This window comes from Coregonus clupeaformis, chromosome 36, assembly GCF_020615455.1.
Source record: "Coregonus clupeaformis isolate EN_2021a chromosome 36, ASM2061545v1, whole genome shotgun sequence".
NCBI classification, from domain to species: Eukaryota; Metazoa; Chordata; class Actinopteri; order Salmoniformes; family Salmonidae; genus Coregonus; species Coregonus clupeaformis.
Genome location: NC_059227.1, coordinates 24,348,308 through 24,371,386, shown reverse-complemented (window position 1 = coordinate 24,371,386; position 23,079 = coordinate 24,348,308). Strand labels below are relative to the sequence as shown.

Genomic DNA, 23,079 nt, shown 5'->3' with positions numbered 1-23,079 from the left:
TCATGTAAACGCACCATCACTGTCACACGTCCAGACAGATAAGGTGTGTTTGTGTCTACTTGCAGAGGAGGGTTCTAATCTACTCACCCTCACCCACTGTAAAGACTAGCCGCTGCCATGGGGTCAGAAGCACCAACTCACTCTAACCTACTCTAACTTGGGTGGTAAAAATTTGCTCTGAGAATACTGCATATATTGGATCTGGATGATGATGCTTTCCTTCCTTATGAAGTGTTTTGAGCACTTGAAAAAACACAATATCCGGTTCATTATCCTAATTCACTCATTATCTAGGAAAATAAATGGATGATGAGAATTTGTAGATGCTGAAGGTCATCAATCTGGCTTTAGCATGAGGGAGGACTGGCCGGTACTCATATCTCTCCTGCACATGTCACAATAATGAACTGTCATGTTCGTTCCCTCATCAAAAATCACTAAGTATCATATCCTATCACTCATAATTACACATCTGCTGTATTCATTAATCGTCATGCAAAGGGATTCAGAGTGAAAGAGTAAAAAAATAATAAACAGGAGACAAAAGCATAATAAGTAAAACACATTACTCAAATTGTCTGTTAAAATGTTAATCCAAAATCTCAATTCGTTTTGGTAAACGACAACCATTTAGATGCACATGCCATAAGTGGGGACAATGGAACGCTTTGATAAAAGTAACCTAATTGAATTTCACTAATCACCTTTAGATTAGGCTATGTCCAAGCGCTGCAATTTAGTATCTTACAAAAACTCGGTCCTCCTCTGACTGCTCTTCACCGTCAGCGTTGGTCATCCAAGGGGCGCTCAATCTGTTCTCAATCGCGTCATTTCTACAGTGGTCGATAATACGCGCATCGCTGTACCTTGACTGAGGACTGTCAATGCCGACAGCCACTCAGATTTTGTGAAATAGCATATATGTTGAAAAATTTGAATGCCAAAAATGAAAACTTTTTCCTTCAAGATGCACTTTCTCGTCGGGGTCTCGCAGATTTTGGCCACTCTTATGTTCCACTTGCCACCTGCTCAGGTAAAGTAGTATGACTGTTTTATAGCCTGTCACTATTAAGGGACAACAGCGAACATGTGTTGTGTAAATGGTCAATATATTTTGTCATTTTGTGATGATGTCATTCGGCTTTAGTTCTTAATAAACAATGGTTCAGCCTCCTTGAAAACCTCTGTACTCAGAAAGAAATAATGATAGGCTATTAATCATCCTTTTAGTTTTAATATAGCAAGTAACACATGTTTTATTTTTTTTACTTTATTGTATGCAATGTTCCAAACTGGACTCTCTGTAAAGGGTGAAGTTCATAACTGCTTCAAGTCTGTATCTCCAATTTCTTCTGCGGCCCCAAAATGTGACTCCCATTACCACTTCACGTGAAAAAGTAATGAGAGTCACATTTAGAGCTATTTTTTCAAATACTGTAACTCACTTTTATCATCACGCCTCACTTTTACAGTGAGTTCAACATTAGGGAGATCGTAAAATATAGTTAATCCTCTCCTAGCGTATATTGACTCCTAATACTGAAGTGGCTTCAAGAGAAATCAGGGATAACTATCAAGGTATTACAGTAGCAGTGGTATAAAGTACTTAAGTACTTAAAAAAGTAGTTTTTTGGGGTATCTGTACTTTACTTTACCATTTATATTTTTGACAACTTTTACTTTCACTCCACTACATTCCTAAAGAAAATAATGTACTTTTTACTCCATACAGTTTCCCTGACACCTACAAGTACTCGTTACATTTAGAATGCTCAAGCAGGACAGAATTATGGCACCTATCAATATAACGCTTTGTCATCCATACTGCCTCTGATCTGGCGGACTCACGAAACACAAATATTGTGTTTGTAAATTATGTCTGAGTGTTGGAGTGTGCCCCTGTCTGTCCGTAATTAAAAAGAATACGAAAATCGTGCCGTCTGGTTTGCTTAATATAAGGAATTTGATGTATAGCATTTACTTTTACTTTGTACTTTTACTCAAGTATGACAATTGAGTATTTTTTCTACCACTGTACTTAAGTACATTTAAAACCAGACACTTTTAGACTTTTACTCAAGTAGTATTTTACTGGGTAACTTTGACTTATGACAATTGAGTACTTTTTCTACCAGTTAGTCTACAAATGCATTAGCAACACATTCAACAGACACTGAGGGGCGACCACCTGCATGGGGCTGTTTAGGTTTTCTGGGAAATGTAGTTTAAAGTTGATAACGATTTAATAGTTTATACAAGGATGCTTTATGCTGTTTATCGTGGCAGTGTGATACTAATTAGCCATGCGAGCAGATATGTACAGGAGCAGAAGTCACAGGAACAGATATCCATCTGCAGCTGCTGGCTAGACCACCTGGGACAGAGCAGATCTGTCAAAAAAAGATGGATCATGTTTACATTTCTAAACGCTACATACTGAAAGTGGGGGACGTACACACCTCTTGGTGCAATATGTTTGTGGCACCGAACGTACAGTAGCTATGGACAGGGCGCACCAAATAATGTAGTGATAATTAGTTAATGTTGCAGCAGGGAATGTAAGACATAATGAGTGTGTTGGGGATCGATAGTGAAAGCTGATCATGATACTCTCGGTGGAGGGAGCTGGGATCAGAGGAGAGATAGAGACCCGTCGATCACACGGTGGAATAGGAGGACGTCCTAAATAAGAGCATAAAATGTGTTCTTTATTGCAGTAAAGTATAACTCTCATACACAATGAAGGCAGTATGATGTTGCATGCAGGGAAAGATGGAGGGACATGGGTTGGTTCTTAGGGGTGTAACGTTAATAGTCTCACTACACAGGTGCTTCCTTTTCCTGTAGTAAAGTCTGACCCTTATTGAGACTTGGGATGTATCTCAACAATCTAAAGTGGCATCCTCTCCTCGTCTCGTTGTGGAACAGCAGGACTGGTGATACTTTCACCTAACCAGTGTTTTCAGATGAGTAAAGATAAAGGAGAGGAGATGAGGAACCCACATTACTGCGATGCACTCAGCAGGGTGTGCAGTGTCATTGTCACACTACTGTTCAAGCGAGGAACTACTCCCTGTATGTGAAGTGTACTACGGGCCAAAATAGGGGAGGGTTGTCAAACTTTTTGTTTTGCTTTGGGGAGGGTTGTGTGGTTTTTCATTGGGTACGGGAGGCTAGTGCGTTTTTTCCCTGGTTTACATTCTCTCTTTTGCAGGTTTTACTATATTATTTCTTCCATCCTAGCCCAATTTCCTGTTTACATGCACTTCCCCTGTATCAAGGTGTTTTGGTAACTTACCTTTTGTACAACGCTTTTCCGCCTCGAACTTTTACTATACCACAGGTCAAGAGTCTACCAGTCTAACTGCCTATCCTGGCCTCTATCCACCATTCATAGTGACAGTAGTGGTAGGTGGACCGTTTGTCCAGATCTGCAATAGGTTAACTAGCAATCATACCACACATAAAAGCATTCGAAGCTTAATCAATTTTCAATATGAATCCACAATAACAAATAGGAATAGCTGATAGGCAGCAGCGAGGCCAATGTGCATCATCGCGCATGAAAGAACAGTGAAGACATGAGACACGCAGCTCAAAAAGCTCCCCCATTGATCTGTTTAGGGACAATACAATTATCCTACCAGCCTACAACCCCACAATGCAATGAAAAATTGCATTATTGTTTTCAAGGGAGTACAAAATTATACTCTAGGCTGCAGTGAAAATGCCATTTGAAAAAAATGGCGCAATAGACCTGTGATTTGAATGTTTCATTCCATTTGGATAGCTGGCCAGTCTGGCTGTAATTTTTACTTCTGATACTGAGATGCACTGTCTGTTGCAGATCATCATTCTCCTAAATCGTCCTATAATAATGTGGCCACATATGCTTCTGGCAGGCCCAGTTATTCAGGAAAGCTTAAAGCGCGCCCTGCCTCCTCTCCAATCCGAGCAGCTATTCCTCGCGCACCTAGAACCTAACGCTTCAATATAGCCTAAATATTTATCATGTAACTTTTTTAATGTATTTATGTGGCATAAACACAACCAGTCACAATGTTTTAATCTGATTAGGCTACATCAAAAGTGTATTGTAGGCATGCGCACGTTCATCCAAAATATAATTCCAGCATCCTCAAAATGGCTTGACTTGGCACGTTTACATCCAGTTTTAATACGAGTAAAGTCACACAATATAAAATAAAATCATTACAGCTGTGATGGAAACAGGAAGTTTCGGGACAATTTAATAAATGCCTTCAGATCATTTGATCGCTGGACATGGTGGGATATTTTTGTGTAGATAAACGTTATTATGCGAGAAATGGCGGTAGAAACGCCTTTATGCGAAAATATCGATATAACAACCATCATATTGAATTAAACTTGGAGTCACGCGTGATGACATGGTGTGTGTTCCTCCCACTCCGGAAACCATGCATTTTATTAGCCTACAGATGAAGCAAATTATGATGAACTTCACATGGTGGTGAAAGTACACGGTGATGAGCTTAATGCTCCTTTCAATAAATATCAAGGGTCTTATTCTGGTGACATGATGATCAATGCTTGGATGCTATTTGAAAAATAAAAATAATATCACACTTTTGTCCATAATAATCGCATCATGTAGTAAACTATACCTGCACTGTATCTGCAAACTTTTGGCTAGAGCACACGCGCCAATACCAGTGTGTACATTTGCTATACCTATGCAACATTTTTGTGACAAAACAATCAGTAGGCCTTGAGTTGAAAATTAGATGGAAACCCATTTTACTAGTATTTTTTTATTCGGTACATGGAAATGTAACCTCAAAAGTATTTTTTTTGTGCGCTACGTATACGCACAGACTTTTATCCGCAACTAGCCAATTTAATGGAAACACAACTCTGATGGGAAAATGTGCATGTTGTTCATATTCAGATTTTAGAATATTCGCATGAAAATCTGTCACCAATTGGATGGAAACCTAGCTATAGACACCCTAAAGCAGGGGTGTCAAACTCATTTTGCCCTGGGGGCCACATTTGGTTGAGGTCTGGAGGGCTGCAATGAAAATGTGTTATATTTCCTTGCAGTCAAAATGTGCAAAAAATAGTCCTCTAGCCATCGTTTTTTAAATTTTCGATTCTCCCTGACTGTCTAGTGATTATTAACGAGCTGGACTGTCAAGAATATACAGTGAGGGAAAAAAGTATTTGATCCCCTGCTGATTTTGTACGTTTGCCCACTGACAAAGACATGATCAGTCTATAATTTTAATGGTAGGTTTATTTGAACAGTGAGAGACAGAATAACAAAACAAAAATCCAGAAAACGCATGTCAAAAATGTTATAAATTGATTTGCATTTTAATGAGGGAAATAAGTATTTGACCCCTCTGCAAAACATTACTTATTACTTGGTGGCAAAACCCTTGTTGGCAATCACAGAGGCCAGACGTTTCTTGTAGTTGGCCACCAGGTTTGCACACATCTCAGGAGGGATTTTGTCCCACTCCTCTTTGCAGATCTTCTCCAAGTCATTAAGGTTTCGAGGCTGACGTTTGGCAACTCGAACCTTCAGCTCCCTCCACAGATTTTCTATGGGATTAAGGTCTGGAGACTGGCTAGGCCACTCCAGGACCTTAATGTGCTTCTTCTTGAGCCACTCCTTTGTTGCCTTGGCCGTGTGTTTTGGGTCATTGTCATGCTGGAATACCCATCCACGACCCATTTTCAATGCCCTGGCTGAGGGAAGGAGGTTCTCACCCAAGATTTGACGGTACATGGCCCAGTCCATCGTCCCTTTGATGCGGTGAAGTTGTCCTGTCCCCTTAGCAGAAAAACACCCCCAAAGCATAATGTTTCCACCTCCATGTTTGGGGATGGTGTTCTTGGGGTCATAGGCAGCATTCCTCCTCCTCCAAACACGGTGAGTTGAGTTGATGCCAAAGAGCTCGAATTTGGTCTCATCTGACCATAACACTTTCACCCAGTTCTCCTCTGAATCATTCAGATGTTCATTGGCAAACTTCAGACGGGCATGTATATGTGCTTTCTTGAGCAGGGGGACCTTGCGGGCGCTGCAGGATTTATGTCCTTCACGGCGTAGTGTGTTACCAATTGTTTTCTTGGTGACTATGGTCCCAGCTGCCTTGAGATATTTGACAAGATCCTCCCGTGTAGTTCTGGGCTGATTCCTCACCGTTCTCATGATCATTGCAACTCCACGAGGTGAGATCTTGCATGGAACCCCAGGCCGAGGGAGATTTACAGTTATTTTGTGTTTCTTCCATTTGCGAATAATCGCACCAACTGTTGTCACCTTCTCATCAAGCTGCTTGGCGATGGTCTTGTAGCCCATTCCAGCCTTGTGTAGGTCTACAATCTTGTCCCTGACATCCTTGGAGAGCTCTTTGGTCTTGGCCATGGTGGAGAGTTTGGAATCTGATTGATTGATTGCTTCTGTGGACATGTGTCTTTTATACAGGTAACAAACTAAGATTAGGAGCACTCCTTTTAAGAGTGTGCTCCTAATCTCAGCTCGTTACCTGTATAAAAGACACCTGGGAGCCAGAAATCTTTCTGATTGAGAGGGGGTCAAATACTTATTTCCCTCACTAAAATGCAAATCAATTTATAACATTTTTGACATGCGTTTTTCTGGATTTTGTTGTTGTTATTCTGTCTCTCACTGTTCAAATAAACATACCATTAAAATTATAGACTGATAATTTCTTTGTCAGTGGGCAAACGTACAAAATCAGCAGGGGATCAAATACTTTTTTCCCTCACTGTAAGTCCATTATAATTTCTACACAGTTTCGATTTGGTTTTAGTCATTTTAATGTATATTGAATTAGTTTCCAACATGCAACAATTTCAAAGATTTTACTGAGTTACAGTTCATAGATGGAAATCAGTCAATTGAAATAAATGAATTAGGCCCTAATCTATGGATTTCACATGACTGGGCAGGGGCGCAGCCATGGGCGGGCCTGGGAGGGCAAAGGCCCACCCAATTGGGAGCTATTTCCACCCACTGGTGGGCCAGGCACAACCAATCAGAATGAGTTTTTCCCCACAAAAGGGATTTATTACAGACAGAAATACTCCTCAGCATAGATAATAAACAGTGAGTAGCAGCAGTCAATGTAAATAGTCTGGGTGGCCATTTCATTAATTGTTCAGCAGTCTTATGGCTTGGGGGTTGAAGCTGTTAAGGAGCCTTTTGGACCTAGACTTGGCGCTCCAGTACTGCTTGCTGTGCGGTAGCAGAGAGAACAGTCTATGACTTGGGTGACTGGAGTCTTTGACAATTTTTTGGGCCTTCCTCTGACACCGCCTAGTATATAGGTCCTGGATGGCAGGAAGCTTGGCCCCCGTGATGTACTGGGCCGTACGCACTACCCTCCGAGCAGTAGCCATACCAGGTGGTGATGCAACTGGTCAGAATGCTCTCGATGGTGCAGCTGTATAACTTTTTGAGGATCTGGGGACCCATGCCAAATCTTTTCAGTCTCCTGAGGGGGAAAAGGTGTTGTTGTGCCCTCTTCACAACTGTCTTGGTGTATTTGGACCATGATATTTTGTTGGTGATGTGGACACCAAGGAACTTGAAACTCTTGACGTGCTCCAATACAGCCCCGTGATCAGCTCCTTTGTCTTGCTCGCGTTGAGGGAGAGGTTGTTGTCCTGGCACCACACTGCCAGGTCTCTGACCTCCTCCCTATAGGTTGTCTCATCATTGTCGGTGATCAGACCTACCACTGTTGTGTCGTCAGCAAACTTAATGATGGTGTTGGAGTCGTGCTTGGCCACGCAGTCGTGGGTGAACAGGGAGTACAGGAGGGGAATAAGCACGCACTCCTGAGGGGCCCACGTGTTGAGGATCAGCGTGGCAGATGTGTTGTTGCCTACCCTTACCACCTGGGGGCGGCCTGTCATGAAGTCCAGGATCCAGTTGCAGAGGGAGGTGTTTAATCCCAGGATCCTTAGCTTAGTGATGAGCTTTGTGAGCACTATGGTGTTGAATGCTGATCTGTAGTCGATGAACAGCATTCTTACATAGGTGTTCCTTTTGTCCAGGTGGGAAAGGGCAGTGTGGAGTGCAATTGAGATTGTGTCACCTGTGGATCTGTTGGGGCGGTATGCGAATTGGAGTGGGTCTAGGGTTTCCAGGATGATGGTGTTGATATGAGCCATGACCAGCCTTTCAAAGCACTTCATGGCTACTGACGGTAGTCATTTGGGAACAGGGACTATGGTGGTCTGCTTAAAACATGTAGGTATTACAGACTCGGTCAGGGAGAGGTTGAAAATGTCAGTGAAGACAATTGCCAGTTGGTCCACGCATGCTCTGAGTACATGCTCTGGTAATCTGTCTGGCCCTGCGGCCTTGTGAATGTTGATCTGTTTAAAAGTCTTACTCACATCGGCTACGGAGAGCATGGTCACACAGTCGTCCAGAACAACTGGTGCTCTCATGCATGCTTCAGTGTTGCTTGCCTCGAAGCGAGCATAAAAGGCATTTAGCTCGTCTGGTAGGCTTGCATCACTGGGCAGCTCGCGGCTGTGTTTTCCTTTTGAAGTCTGTAATAGTTTGCAAGCCCTGCCACATCCGACAAGCGTCAGAGCCGGTGTAGTAGGATTCAATCTTAGTCCTGTGTTGACGCTTTGCCTGTTTGATGGTTCGTCAGAGGGCATAGCAGGATTTATTTTAAACGTCCGGATTAGTGTCCCGCTCCTTGAAAGCGGCAGCTCTAGCCTTTAGCTCGGTGCGGATGTTGCCTGTAATCCATGGCTTCTGGTTGGGATATGTACGTACGGTCACTGTGGGGACTGTGCTAGCAAAACAGTCCTCTAGCGTAGCATCCGCGTCATCTGACCACTTCCGTATTGAGCGAGACACTATTACTTCCTGCTTTAGTTTTTGCTTGTAAGCAGGAATCAGGAGGATAGAATTATGGTCAGATTTGCCAAATGGAGGGCGAGGGAGAGCTTTGTATGTGTCTCTGTGGGTGGAGTAAAGGTGGTCTAGAGTTTTTTTTCCTCTGGTTGCACATGTGATATGCTGGTAGAAATTAGGTAAAACTGATTTAAATTTGCCTGCATTAAAGTCCCCGGCCACTAGGAGCGCCACTTCTGGATGAGCATTTTCTTGTTTGCTTATGGCCTTATACAGCTTGTTGAGTGCGGTCCTAGTGCCAGCATCAGTTTGTGGTGGTAAATAGACGGCTATGACTAATATAGATGAGAACTCTCTCGGTAGATAGTGTGGTCTACAGCTTATCATAAGGTACTTTACCTCAGGCGAGCAATACCTCAAGACTTCTTTAATATTAGAGATCCAGCTGTTATTGACAAATAGACACACACCCCCGCCCCTCGTCTTACCAGACGTAGCTGCTCTATATTGTCCGTGTCATCGTTCAGCCAGGACTTGGTGAAACATAAGATATTACAGTTTTTAATGTCCCGTTGGTAGGATAGTCTTGATCGTAGATCATCCTGTTTATTTTCCAGTGATTGCACGTTGGCTAATAGGACTGATGGTAGTGGCGGTTTACCCACTTGCCGACGAATTCTCACAAGGCACCCCGACCTCCGTCCCCGGTTTCTCTGTCTTTTCTTCACGCGAATGATGGGGATTTGGGCCTGGTCTCGGGAAAGCAGTATATCCTTCGCGTCGGACTCATTAAAGAAAAGATCGTCGTCCAGTTTGAGTTGAGTAATCGCTGTTCTGATGTACAGAAGCTCTTTTCGGTCATAAGAGATGGTAGCAGCAACATGTACAAAATAAGTTACAAACAATGCTCAGTTGGTTAGGAGCCCGTAAAACGGCAGCCATCCCCTCCGGCGCCATTTAAACGCAACATGGAACATTTCTGGGATCTTTTATTTCAGCTCATGAAAAATGGGACCAACACTTTACATGTTGAGTTTATATTTTTGTTCAGTTTATGTATGACAAATAAAATCAATAATTAAATAAATCCAAACTGTGCAGCAGCCATTTGATGAATGGAAAGAGACATCTGTTACTAAACAAGGTAGGGAGGGTTGTATTTTCTGTTTGTCTAGATTGACATAGTCTATTAATTGTAGTGTTGAAAACGCAAAACATGATACTGAAGAGCTCAAAGTCGGTATGCTTTGTTTATTGGTTGTGTGGTGCATTGGCACATAAACCTGTTGTTGGAACATTTGTTGCATATATTTGATATAATTAGAAATATGGCATCAAAATGTTGAAAATCTAATTTCCCCCTAGCTGATCATTGTCTGCAGCCGGCTCTGATCGTATTGCAACGAAACAGGCAGGGAGAGTGAGCTCGTCCGTGGTGGTCGGCAAACCCTTATCCTTCTGGCCCATAGCCCTACGTGGCATCGACTGTGTCATAAAAGCATGCTGAAGTGGCAAAGTCGATATCCACATTTATAAACACAGGGTCGCTACAGTTATGGTTATTTGTGGTCGTAAACATTATTTAGAGTAAATTCTAGGGTGTGCAATTTATTTTGAATTTAGATTTGAATGGAGAAAGCTGATCTGAGAGCAGTGCTCCCTTTCTGTCGATCCTATCAGTACCGTCGACACATGCTCCAACGACACACTTAGCGACCGTTCTCTCTGCGTGGTGTTTTGGAAAAAGCATGTTACATCTTCGGCCGTTGTAGGAAAGATTAATCTTTAAAACACTCGTAAACCGGGCCCGGGACTTTCCACTGTTCCACCTAAATCACTACAAAACCTGACCACCACCTCCGTCTCACTACAGGGGTTTGTGTGTGATAAAATAACCAGCTGAAACCCATAGAGAGAAACTAACTCTTAGTGTCAACAGGATACATGTAATGGAGGCCAGTTAAATAGGAGCTAATGGTGAGATTTATTAGAGCCATTGAAACCAGCCCAGATGGGACCACTGGATCCAGAGATACAAACTGACATTTATAAAATACAACTTATGAGAGAGAGAAGCAGAGAGAGAGAGAGAGAGAGAAAGAGATGGGAAGAGAGCGAGAGAGAGAGAGAGAGAAAGAAGGACAGTAAGAAATAGAGCGAGGAGAGAGAGAGAAAGAGATGGGAAGAGAGAGAGAGAGAGAAAGAAGGACAGGAAGAAATAGAGCGAGGAGGAGGAGAGAGAGGGAAAGAGAGACCCCTTGAGGTCAAGGATGGCTAGCAGAATACTGTGAGAACTCCAGAACTGTGTCTCTCCCATTGTCTCTGTGAGCTGCCTGTCCACTGTCTGGGCTTGTATTTGTGTTTGTTTGTGTTCATAGTTCCTGACCCGAGACATGTCTCTCACTGTGTCCAAACAAAGACTTACAGTAGAGACGTCCTGGGATGCCTTTTTGTACTTGTGCATTAGTGGTCTGTGGGAAGAGACTAATGGTCATGTATTGTTGGTTATGGTTGGTTTTGTGGCGTCACTATGGCGACAGAGATGGATGGCTGCAGTTTTGCCACATCACTGCCTCTTGTTGCTTCTGAGTGACAACACGTAGCTGGTACTGAAATAGATTATTCAGCAGCACTGTAACATCGAGGAAAATGTGTCTCCTCTGCCACACTGTAGACAGACATTCTCATCACATGGCCTAAGGTTTGTTGAAACCATGGCTTCCTTCCATCAGCCTGGCTGACGCAACCAACATGAGCTGGTGTCAGCCAGTCTATCCTTCCATGGATTCAAGTTCACAAAAAAGCTTGATTATTAAAATAATGTAACAGTTTATTAAAAAAGCAGGTGTATCATTCTTCATAGGAACTTTGGGTTTATCCAAACCATGGCTTCATTGGAACTGTTAACTCTCATTGGAACTCAGAAAGCCCCAGAGTGGGTGGAATCAGTAAGTGAAAATAAGGAAAGAAAAACGTTGGGCCTGAGGCGAAAGATCTCTCGCTCTCGCTTTCTCTACTACTGGGGAGGCCCCTGCTATCCTACAGTATCCCACTGCACTGCTTTAGTCTGGATTTACAGTACCAGTCAAAGGTTTGGACACACCTACTCATTCAAGGGTTTTTCTTTATTTTTACTATTTTATACATTGTAGAATAATAGTGAAGACATCAAAACTATGAAATAACACCAATGGAATCATGTAGTAACCAAAAAAGTGTTAAACAAATCAAAATATTTTTTATATTTGAGATTCTTCGAAGTAGCCACCCTTTGCCTTGATGACAGCTTTGCACACTCTTGGCATTTTCTCAACCAGCTTCATGAGGAATGCTTTTCCAACAGTCTTGAAGGAGTTCCCACATATGCTGAGCACCTGTTGGCTGCTTTTCCTTCACTCTGCGGTCCAACTCATCCCAAACCATCTCAATTGGGTTGAGGTCGGGTGATTGTGGAAGCCAGGTCATCTGATGCAGCACTCCATCACCCTCCTTCTTGGTCAAATAGCCCTTACACAGCCTGGAGGTGTGTTTTGGGTCATTGTCCTGTTGTAAAACAATTGATAGTCCCACTAAGCGCAAACCAGATGGGATGGCGTATCGCTGCAGAATGCTGTGGTAGCCATGCTGGTTAAGTGTGCCTGAATTCTAAATAAATCACAGGCAGTGTCACCAGCAAAGAACCCCCACACATCACACCTCCTCCTCCATGCTTCACGGTGGGAACCACACATGCAGAGATCATCCGTTCACCTACTCTGTGTCTCACAAAGACACAGCGATTGGAACCAAAAATCTCACATTTGGACTCATCAGACCAAAGGACAGATTTCCACAGGTCTAAAGTCCATTGTTCGTGTTTCTTGGCCCAAGCAAGTCTCTTCTTATTATTGGTGTCTGTTACGGATACAGGTATCCTGTTTGTGTTTTTGTGTTTTTCCTCTCCTTCTGCCCTAATCACAGGTGTCCTTTTTGTTCCTGATTGGAGGTCGTTGGTGTGTCCCACCTGTCAGTCATCAGTTAATCTGCTGATTGCTGAGGTGGACCAATCAGTGGCCACCTCTCCTGATTGCACCACCTGTTTCTGGTTTTCATTACCCAATCACATCACACCTTCCCTTGTTTTAAAAGCCAGTCAGTTGTGTTTTTTGACTGAGAGTTTTGTTTGTGAGTATGGATACTGTGGTGTCTTGTTTTTTTGTGTACTCACTCATTTGCTGTTTACTCCATATGGTAACTATGTTTGTTTGTTCCTGGGAAAAGGGGATTTTTAGCAAGTCGCCCTTGGGCATACACTACCCGTAGGAAAACTTAGTCTAAAAACACTAGTTAGATCTGAGCAGACCACCTACTGTATTTTTGTGTAGTTAGTAGTAAGCTTAGCAGTTCTTGAGGCAGGCAAGATCAGTTTAGGGGATTTTGACATTGTTTCATTCCTTGTGTCCTGCTCAGCCCCTTTTCCCCAAACCTTTACCGTGTGTTTATAATAAAAAAATTATGTTTGATGGTAGCTTTTTGGTTGTCGGTGAATTTGTTCTCACTGTTCGTTGGCAATATTCTAATTAGCATGAATTATGTTACGTGTCTCTTTTCCATCCACCCTAGACTTTTAAAACCACAGGGTTCGTAACAGTGTCCTTTAGTAGTGGTTTCTTTGCAGCAATTCGACCATGAAGGCCTGTTCCACGCAGTCTCCTCTGAACAGTTGCTGTTGAGATGTCTGTTACTTGAACTCTGTGAAGCATATATTTGGGCTGCAATCTGAGGTACAGTTAACTGAAATGAACTTATCCTCTGCAGCAGAGGTAACTCTGGGTCTTCCTTTCCTGTGGCTGTCCTCATGGGAGCCAATTTCATCATAGTGCTTGATGGTTTTTGCGAAAGCACTTGAAGACACTTTCAAAGTTCTTTAACATTTTCAGATTGACGGACCTTCATGTCTTAAAGTAATGATGCACTGTCATTTCTCTTTGCTTATTTGGAGCTGTTCTTGCCCTAATATGGACTTGGTCTTTTACCAAATAGGGCTATCTTCTGTATACCACCCCTACCTTGTCACAACACAACTGATTGACTCAAACGCATTAAGAAGGAAAGAAATTCCACAAATGTAACTTTTAACAAGTCACATCTGTTAATTTAAATGCATTTGAGGTGACTACCTCATGAAGCTGGTTGAGATGCCAAACATGCCCTCGTAAAACTGACTATCCTACCGATCCTTGACTTCGGCGATGTCATTTACAAAATAGCCTCCAACACTCTACTCAGCAAATTGGATGTAGTCTATCACAGTGCCATCCGTTTTGTCTCCAAAGCCCCATACACTACCCACCACTGTGACCTGTACGCTCTTGTTGGCTGGTTCTCACTACATGTCCGTCGTCAAACCCACTGGCTCCAGGCCATCTATAAATCACTGCTAGGCAAATCCCCGCCTTATCTTAGCTCATTGGTCACCATAGCAGCACCCACCCGTAGTCTGCGCTCCAGCAGGTATATCTCACTGGTCATTCCCAAAGCCAACACCTCCTTTGGCCGCCATTCCTTCCAGTTCTCTGCTGCCAATGACTGGAACGAATTGCAAAAATCTCTGAAGCTGGAGACTCTTATCTCCCTCAATAACTTTAAGCATCAGTTGTCAGAGCACCTTACCGATCACTGCACCTGTACACAGCCCATCTGAAATTAGCCCACCCAACTACCTCATCCCTATATTGTTATTTATTTTGCTCTTTTGCACCCCAGTATCTCTATTTGCACATCATCTCTTGCACATCTAGCATTCCAGTGTTAATACTATTGTAATTATTCTGCACTATAGCCTATTTATTGCCTTACCTCCATAACTTGCTACATTTGCACACACTGTATATATATTTTCTGTTGTATTTCTGACTTTATGTTTTTTTTACCCCATATGTAACTCTGTGTTGTTTTTATTGCACTACTTTGCTTTATCTTGGCCAGGTCGCAGTTGTAAATGAGAACCTATTCTCAACTGGCTTACCTGGTTAAATAAAGGTGAAATAAAATAAAAATAAAAAAAGAGAATACCAAGAGTGTGCAAAGCTGTTATCAAGGCGAAGTGTGGCTACTTTGAAGAATCTCAAATATAAAATATTTGTTTAACACTTTTTTGGTTACTACATGATTCCATGTGTGTTAATTCATAGTTTTGATGTCTTCACTATTATTTTACAATGTAGAAAATAGTAAAAATATAGAAAACCCCTGGAATGAGTAGGTGTGTCCACTTTTGACTGGTACTATAAGTCTATGGTCTGTAGTCTGAGGCCCTGCGTGAAAATATTCTGGTTGGGTTTGACTTCATTCTTCCCCCTCTGCATTCGTTGAGCTGAAAATAGGCTATAATAGAACCCTTGCTTGCTCACAGCTGTAGTATTATCTTTCTACCACAAGATTATGCTCATCAGCAGCCCAATAAATATGTTCATAGTCAAAGTTTCTGTGACTGACTGTCAACTGTCACTATTTATTGGCTATGTTCACAGTGATGTCTACTTGTGATCATTTTCTTCTATCTGAAATATAACATTGCATTTATTTTCTTATTTTTATTCCAGACTTCTCACTCCCCAGTGGAAATGCACTCTAGAGGTAAGTGCATATCTAGTTCCTTAAATTAAATAACTGTATTAATATATAACATTGTTAGATTACTTAGACAGTGAATACATTGGTCAGCTGTCAATCAACCTGAGTCTCAGTGATAGTTCATTGGTCAACTCTCATTGCAGTGATACTGTTCCGGGAGGTTTTGGGGCGGAGTTTGTGTCGTTCGATGGAGCGATTGGTGGAGGTGGAGCAGGAGTATCCTGGAGAGGTGGAATATATTTTTAGCCCTGCCTGCGTGCCCCTGTGGCGATGCGCTGGTTGCTGTGGAGACGAGAACCTGGAGTGCCACCCCACCCTCTCACGTAACGTCACCATGCAGGTGGAGGTCACTTTGTGTCAGGAGGCCACAGATTTCCTTGCACTACCCCCTTCCAACCTTAAAGAGATACACTACCGTTCAAAAGTTTGGGGTCACTTAGAAATGTCATTGTTTTTGAAAGAAAAGCAATTTTTTTGGTCCATTAAAATAACATCAAATTGATAAAATACAGTGTAGATATTGTTAATGTTGTAAATGACCATTGTAGATGGAAATGGCTGATTTTTAATGGAATATCTACATAGACGTATAGAGACCCATTTATCAGCAACCATCAGTTCTGTGTTCCAATGGCACGTTGTGTTTGCTAATCCAAGTTTATCATTTTAAAAGGCTAATTGATCATTAGAAAACCCTTTTGCAATTATGTTAGCACAGCTGAAAACTGTTGTGCTGATTAAAGAAGCAATAAAACTGGCCTTCTTGAGACTAGTTGAGTATCTGGAGCATCAGCAATTGTGGGTTCGATTACAGGCTCAAAATGGCCAGAAACAAGGAACTTTCTTCTGAAACTCGTCAGTCTATTCTTGTTCTGAGAAATGAAGGCTATTCCATGTGAGAAATTGCCAAGAAACTGAAGATCTCGTACAACGCTGTGTACTACTCCCTTTACAGAACAGTGTCTAGTTTGAGAAACAGGCACCTAACAGGTCCTCAACTGGCAGCTTCATTAAATAGTACCCGCAAAACACCAGTCTCAATGTCAACAGTGAAGAGGTGACTCAGGGATGCTGACCTTCTAGGCAGAGTTGCAAAGAAAAAGCCATACCTCAGACTGCCCATCTTAATCTTTCCTTTATATTGCCCAGTCTGAGATATGGCTTTCTCTTTGTAACTCTGCCTAGAAGGTCAGCATCCCTGAGTCACCTCTTCACTGTTGACAATGAGACTGGTGTTTTGCGGGTACTATTTAATGAAGCTGCCAGTTGAGGACCTGTGAGGTGTCTGTTTCTCAAACTAGACACTAATGTATTTGTCCTCTTGCTCAGTTGTGCACCGGGGCCTCCCACTCCTCTTTCTATTCTGGTTAGAGCCAGTTTGCACTGTTCGGTGAAGGGAGTAGTACACAGCGCTGTGCGAGCTCTTCAGTTTCTTGGCAATTTCTCACATGGAATAGCCTTCATTTCTCAGAACAAGAATAGACTGACGAGTTTCAGAAGAAAGTTCCTTGTTTCTGGCCATTTTGAGCCTGTAATTGAACCCACAATTGCTGATGCTCCAGATACTCAACTAGTCTCAAGAAGGCCAGATTTATTGCTTCTTTAATCAGCACAACAGTTTTCAGCTGTGCTAACATAATTGCAAAAGGGTTTTCTAATGATCAATTAGCCTTTTAAAATGATCAACTTTAGCAAACACAAAGTACCATTGGAACACAGGACTGATGGTTGCTGATAATGGGCCTATGTAGATATTCCATAAAAAAATCTGCGGTTGTCACGATCGTTCATCGACGGGTCAGACCAAGGCGCAGCGTGATATGCGTACATGTTTATTTTTCAGAATAAACACAATGACAAAACAACAAACGAAACGTGAAGTCCAAGGTACACAAAACAAACATACCTAACACGGAACAAGATCCCACAACCCACTAGTGCCAATAGGCTACCTAAGTATGGTCCCCAATCAGAGACAACGAGCGACAGCTGCCTCTGATTGGGAACCACACCGGCCAACATAGATCTAGACGATCTAGATCTAAACCTAGAAATACACCACATAGAACATACACACCCTGACTCAACATATACGAGTCCCCAGAGTCAGGGCGTGACAGTACCCCCCCAAAGGTGCGGACTCTGACCGCACAACATAAACATAGCAGGGTAGGGGCCCGGTGGGCATTCCGCCTCGGAGGCGGATCCGGCTCAGGGCGTGACGACCACTTACTCTCCGCCTCCCTGTTGTGCCCCTGGTCTGGTCTGGACCTCGGCGCGCTGCTTCCCCTCTCCTTCCTCCCACGAAGTACCAAGCCCTGTCTGGACCCTGGTGTGGGAGACCCCGAACCTGGAGAGGGGCTGACGTCTGGGTCTGGACTGGAGCCGCTGACTGGAGCTGGACCCGACGACGGTGGAGCGAACTGCTCTGGCTCCGGAGTGGAGCCGCTGACCGGAGCTGGACTGGACCCCGGTGGAGCGGATTGCTCTGGCTCCGGAGTGGAGCAGCTGACCGGAGCTGAACTGGGAACCGGTGGAGCGGACTACTCTGGCTCCGGAGTGGATCCGCTGACCGGAGCTGGACTGGACCCCGGTGGAGCGGATTGCTCTGGCTCCGGAGTGGAGCAGCTAACCGGAGCTGAACTGGGCACCGGTGGAACAGGCACGGGCCGTGCCGTGCCGGACTGGACACACCTACTACTGGCTTGGTGCGAGGGGCAGGAACAGGCCGGGCCGGGCTGGCGACGCGCACCACTGGCTTGGTGCGAGGGGCCAGGCCGGGCTGGCGACGTGCACCAAGCCAGTGGTGCGAGGGGTAGGAACAGGCCGGGTCGGGCTGGCGACGTGCACCACTGGCTTGGTGCGAGGGGCAGGAACAGGCCGGGCCGGGCTGGCGACGCGCACCACTGGCTTGGTGCGAGGGGCAGGAACAGGCCGGGCAGGGCTGGCGACGCGCACCACTGTCTTGGTGCGAGGGGCAGGAACAGGCCGGGCCGGGCTGGCGACGCGCACCACTGGCTTGGTGCGAGGGGCAGGAACAGGCTGGGCTGGTGACGCGCATCACTGGCTTGGTGCGAGGGGCAGGAACAGGCCGGGCCGGGCTGGTGACGCGCACCACTGGCTTGGTGCGAGGGGCAGGAACAGGCCGGGCCGGGCTGGCGACGCGCACCACTGGCTTGGTGCGAGGGGCAGGAACAGGCCGGGCCGGGCTGGCGACGCGCACCACTGGCTTGGTGCGAGGGGCAGGAACAGGCCGGGCTGGTGACGCGCACCACTGGCTTGGTGCGAGGGGCAGGAACAGGCCGGGCCGGGCTGGCGACGCGCACCACTGGCTTGGTGCGAGGGGCAGGAACAGGCCGGGCCGGGCTGGCGACGCGCACCACTGGCTTGGTGCGAGGGGCAGGAACAGGCCGGGCCGGGCTGGCGACGCGCACCACTGGCTTGGTGCGAGGGGCAGGAACAGGCCAGGCCGAGCTGGCGACGCACACCACTGGCTTGGTGCGAGGGACAGGAACAGGCCGGACCGTGCTGGCGACGCGCACCTCTGGCTTGGTGCGAGGGACAGGAACAGGCCGGACCGGGCTGGCGACGCGCACCACTGGCTTGGTGCGAGGGGCAGGAACGGGTCGGGCCGTACTGGGAACACGCACCACTGGCTTAGTGCGGGAAGCAGGAACAGGCCGGACCGGGCTGGCGACGCGCACCACTGGCTTGGTGCGAGGGGCAGGAACGGGTCGGGCCGTACTGGGAACACGCACCACTGGCTTAGTGCGGGAAGCAGTAACGGGCCGGACCGGACTGGCGACATGCACCACTTGCTTGGTGCGAGGAGCGGGACTGGTTTCCTTTATTAACCCCCGCTCCTTCTGCTGCCTAACCAGCTCCTCTCGCCGTGCCTCTACACTCTCCTTCTCCCTTATAGCCTCCTGTAGCGCCTCCCTCTGACCGAATAACTCCTGCTCCCTCTGAACCAATAGCCCCCGTAACATGGTGGCCTCCTCTCCTAACCTGCAGACCCGCCTTTTAACGGCCTCCTGCTGCCTTGTCGTCCACACCGTGTGCCCCCCCAAAAAATGTTCTTGGGGTTGCCTCTCGGGTCTCCGTCGTCTGCACTCCTCCTCCCGTGAGAACTCCTCTGGGAGCCCCCACGAGTTTTCTTTCGAAAACAAGGACATTTCTAAGTGACCCCAAACTTTTGAACGGTAATGTATGTTCCGGTAAAACATCCAATGCCAGTCTACATCTTTGAGTGCATGGACACCTCAATGCATGTGTTTTGTGTTTTCCTATGTGTGTTTGTGTGTCAGTTGATGAGGATAACTCCGACTGAGAGGACAGGGCAGTATGTGGAGCTGACGTTTGTGGAGCATCAGACCTGTGAGTGCAGGTAATAATAAAGCCTAATATCATCTGACATGTAATCATCTAAGTTTAAGTTTGAATCTAAGTCATTCAAAATATAAACAGCCCTTTCACCTAGGCACATTCTCTTTAAAAACTGTGTTGTATTCACTGGGAATGAGACGGAAGCAATCAGGCCGAAACGGGAAGGGACTACCCTGACCGTATCGAATAAGAAAAGGTTGTTTTCATTTTCCGTTCCCAAACGTTTTGCTGTGGTGTGCACTAATGAATATGAATGACCCTGATGAGACTCATAACACCTGTCCTCTTGTTTTTAGACTCCGGAAGATGCATTTGAATGAGAGGTGAGTAAATGAATGATTACTTCTATGGTTACAGATCTGTAATTGGGTAGCAATTTTTTTATTTTACAGTACAGAAATGGTAATCACATAGTAACTACCTAAGAATTACATGTTTGTTTCTGTGGATTTGTTAACTCAAGCACCACTCCTTTCCCTCCTTCTCAGCAGACCCAGAGTCAGGATCCATCCCAGGAGGAGGAAGCACAAGAAGAGATCCAAAGACTGTGGCAAGTAAGTGTCACTAGACTGCTCTCAGCTGGTGATGGGAAGTCTTACACGCACACAGAGATGCACACAAATCAAATTGTATTTGTCACATACACATGTTTAGCAGATGTTATTGCATGTGTAGTGAAATGCTTGTGCTTCTAGCTCCGACAATGCAGTAATATCTAAGAAGTAATATCTAACATTTTCACATCATATACACAAAAATCGAAGTAAGGTATGGAATTAAGAATATATACGTATATGAACGAGCAATGACCGAGCGGCATGGACTAAGATACAGTGGAATAGTATATAATACAGTATATACATATGAGATGAGTAATGCAAGATATGTAAACATTATTAAAGGGACTAGTGTTCCATTTCTTAAAGTGGCCAGTGATTTCTAGTCTGTCTATAGGCAGCAGCCTCTAATGTGCTAGTGATGGCTGTTTAACAGTCTGATGGCCTTGAGATAGAAGCTGTTTTTCAGTCTCTCGGTCCCACCTTTGATGCACCTGTACTGACCTCGCCTTCTGGATGATAGCCGGGTGAACAGGCAGTGGCTCGGGTGGTTGATGTCCTTGATGATCTTTTTGGCCTTCCTGTGACATCGGGTGCTGTAGGTGTCCTGGAGGGCGGGTAGTTTGCCCCCGGTAATGTGTTGGACAGACTGCACCACCCTCTGGAGAGCCCTGCGGTTGCGGGCGGTGCAGTTGCCGTACCAGGCGGTGATACAGCCTGACAGGATGCTCTCAATTGTGCATCTGTAAAAGTTTGTGCGTTTTTGGTGCCAAGCCAAATTTCCAGAGAGAGACAGCGAGGAAGAGAGAGAAACTTAATTGCTTACACATAATACTGATACTCACGCCGCGGTGGTGGGTTCGAGTGTGGGAGCTGAACTACGCAGCGACCCAGACCCCCCACTGTCGAAGACAACACACACTCCCATTCATTTGTTGTTTTTCTTTCCATCTGTATGTCTTGTATTGTAAATGTTTTGTATGCTTTGGCCATATATACTGCCTGAATGTCATGCCAATAAAGCAACCTTGAATTGTGGGAGTGAGAGCATTTACTCTGCATGTTTCTTTGCAGGTGTCAGCACCCACACAGCTAGTTGGATACTTGGATCCCCTTCTTTCCAGTCCTGTCCAATCACCATTCAGCTATGGAATGAAGAATGCATAGGGGAAACCAGACACCTACTTATTTACCCCCCAGATACATAAATGCCTCAACTCGTTGTCCATGAAAATACACTAACCCCAAACTGCAATTTATACCAGAGTAATAACAACGTTAGTTTTCTGATACTGGATACCCAAATCAGCCTTGCGAGTACTTTGACGTGGATGATATTCCACTGTAATAGCAGATACAGTAGCGCCACCTCATGGACACAGAGGAGATGGCCAGAGGGATGGCAGGACAGGAGATAAGCAGTTGCCAAGGGATTAAGCCACACCTTACCTGCAGTGTTCTTGAAAAGCAGTGGGCCAATAAATGGATTTAGCTTCAATCTGGTATGTTACAACAAAGAAGAAGACTGAAACAGATGCAGAATGGGTGTGGACTGAACAAAGGAGAGAACAGACACCTTCACAGTACACCTCTCCCTATGATTATCATATTATGGTCAGAACTTTGTTTTTTTCTGAACTGAAGAGTGCATGATCAAAGGGAGGGATGGACCTATGGGAGGTTATATAAAGACCTATGTTTATATCTGTGATAACAACAGGACCGGAGAGTCCCTAAAAGAGGATATCATCTGCTGTACACACATTTACATTCTTCAAGCGTGTTAATATGTAGGCTTATGCTCTAGGCTGGTTACAGTGACAGTGTTGTATTTGGAAATATGAAAGAACTGCTTAGGGCTCTAACTTTCATCAGACAGAAAAGAATAACAAATCCATATGGATTCCACTGTATAATATATGAAAATGAAATATATTAAAACGTAAATGAGTTGATAACGATTAGATTGTGTGTCTCATTTATCACTGTATCAGACATTGTATCTGCGAATTACGTTTTGAGTTGTTTACGTTAGAATGACATCCTTGTCTTGGGAATGTACTGTGTTAATGTACTGGGTGTCATGATGTGTCTGACTGAGTCTCTAGGAAAGGAGAAAATATAAGATTTTCCTCACATGGGTTGTTTCGAATGTGTGTGTGTCCTGAAGGACTCCCCAGTTTGTTTTATAGTTAAAGGTCTGTAGGCTTACAATCATGACATTTGTATTATATGTTATGATTATGTTACTGTTAATAATGTTATGATAATAACATAATGGCATGACCAGGGAAAACGTGTAGCCTAGAAATAGGCTTGTGGTCCTCTGTAGCTCAGCTGGTAGAGCATGGCGCTTGTAACGCTAAGGTATTGGGTTCGATCCCCGGGACCACCCATGCACAAAAAAAAAATGTATGCACGCCTGACTGTAAGTCGCTTTGGATAAAAGCGTCTGCTAAATGGCTTATTATATTATTAACTATTATGTAATGTAACAGCACACTACGGTCTCACATCACGGATTCCCTCATACAGGCGAAATGCCAGGTTTCCACTCGTTACTACAAACACAAAGTCAAAATTGGCTACGCTACTGGTCAAAAGTTTTAGAACACCTACTCATTC

General features: G+C 44.6%; 1 protein-coding gene across 3 annotated transcripts; it reads left to right on the top strand.

Moving 5' to 3' along the window:
* Positions 1–803: 803 nt before the first annotated feature.
* Positions 804–22,384, top strand: LOC121552720 (snake venom vascular endothelial growth factor toxin ICPP-like). 3 transcript variants are annotated; one of them, XM_041865734.2, is made up of 7 exons: positions 804–1,033; positions 15,481–15,514; positions 15,655–15,851; positions 19,819–19,898; positions 20,194–20,220; positions 20,389–20,451; positions 21,529–22,384. In XM_041865734.2, the coding sequence occupies exons 1-7, from the start codon at positions 938–940 to the stop codon at positions 21,548–21,550; spliced, it is 519 nt and encodes a 172-aa protein (XP_041721668.2). In that variant the 5' UTR covers positions 804–937; the 3' UTR covers positions 21,551–22,384. The 3 variants fall into 3 exon arrangements, with proteins under 3 accessions (XP_041721668.2, XP_041721667.2, XP_041721669.2); XM_041865733.2 differs by having other exon boundaries at positions 20,386–20,451; XM_041865735.2 differs by lacking the exon at positions 21,529–22,384 and having other exon boundaries at positions 20,389–20,516.
* The last annotated feature ends 695 nt before the right edge of the window (positions 22,385–23,079 follow it).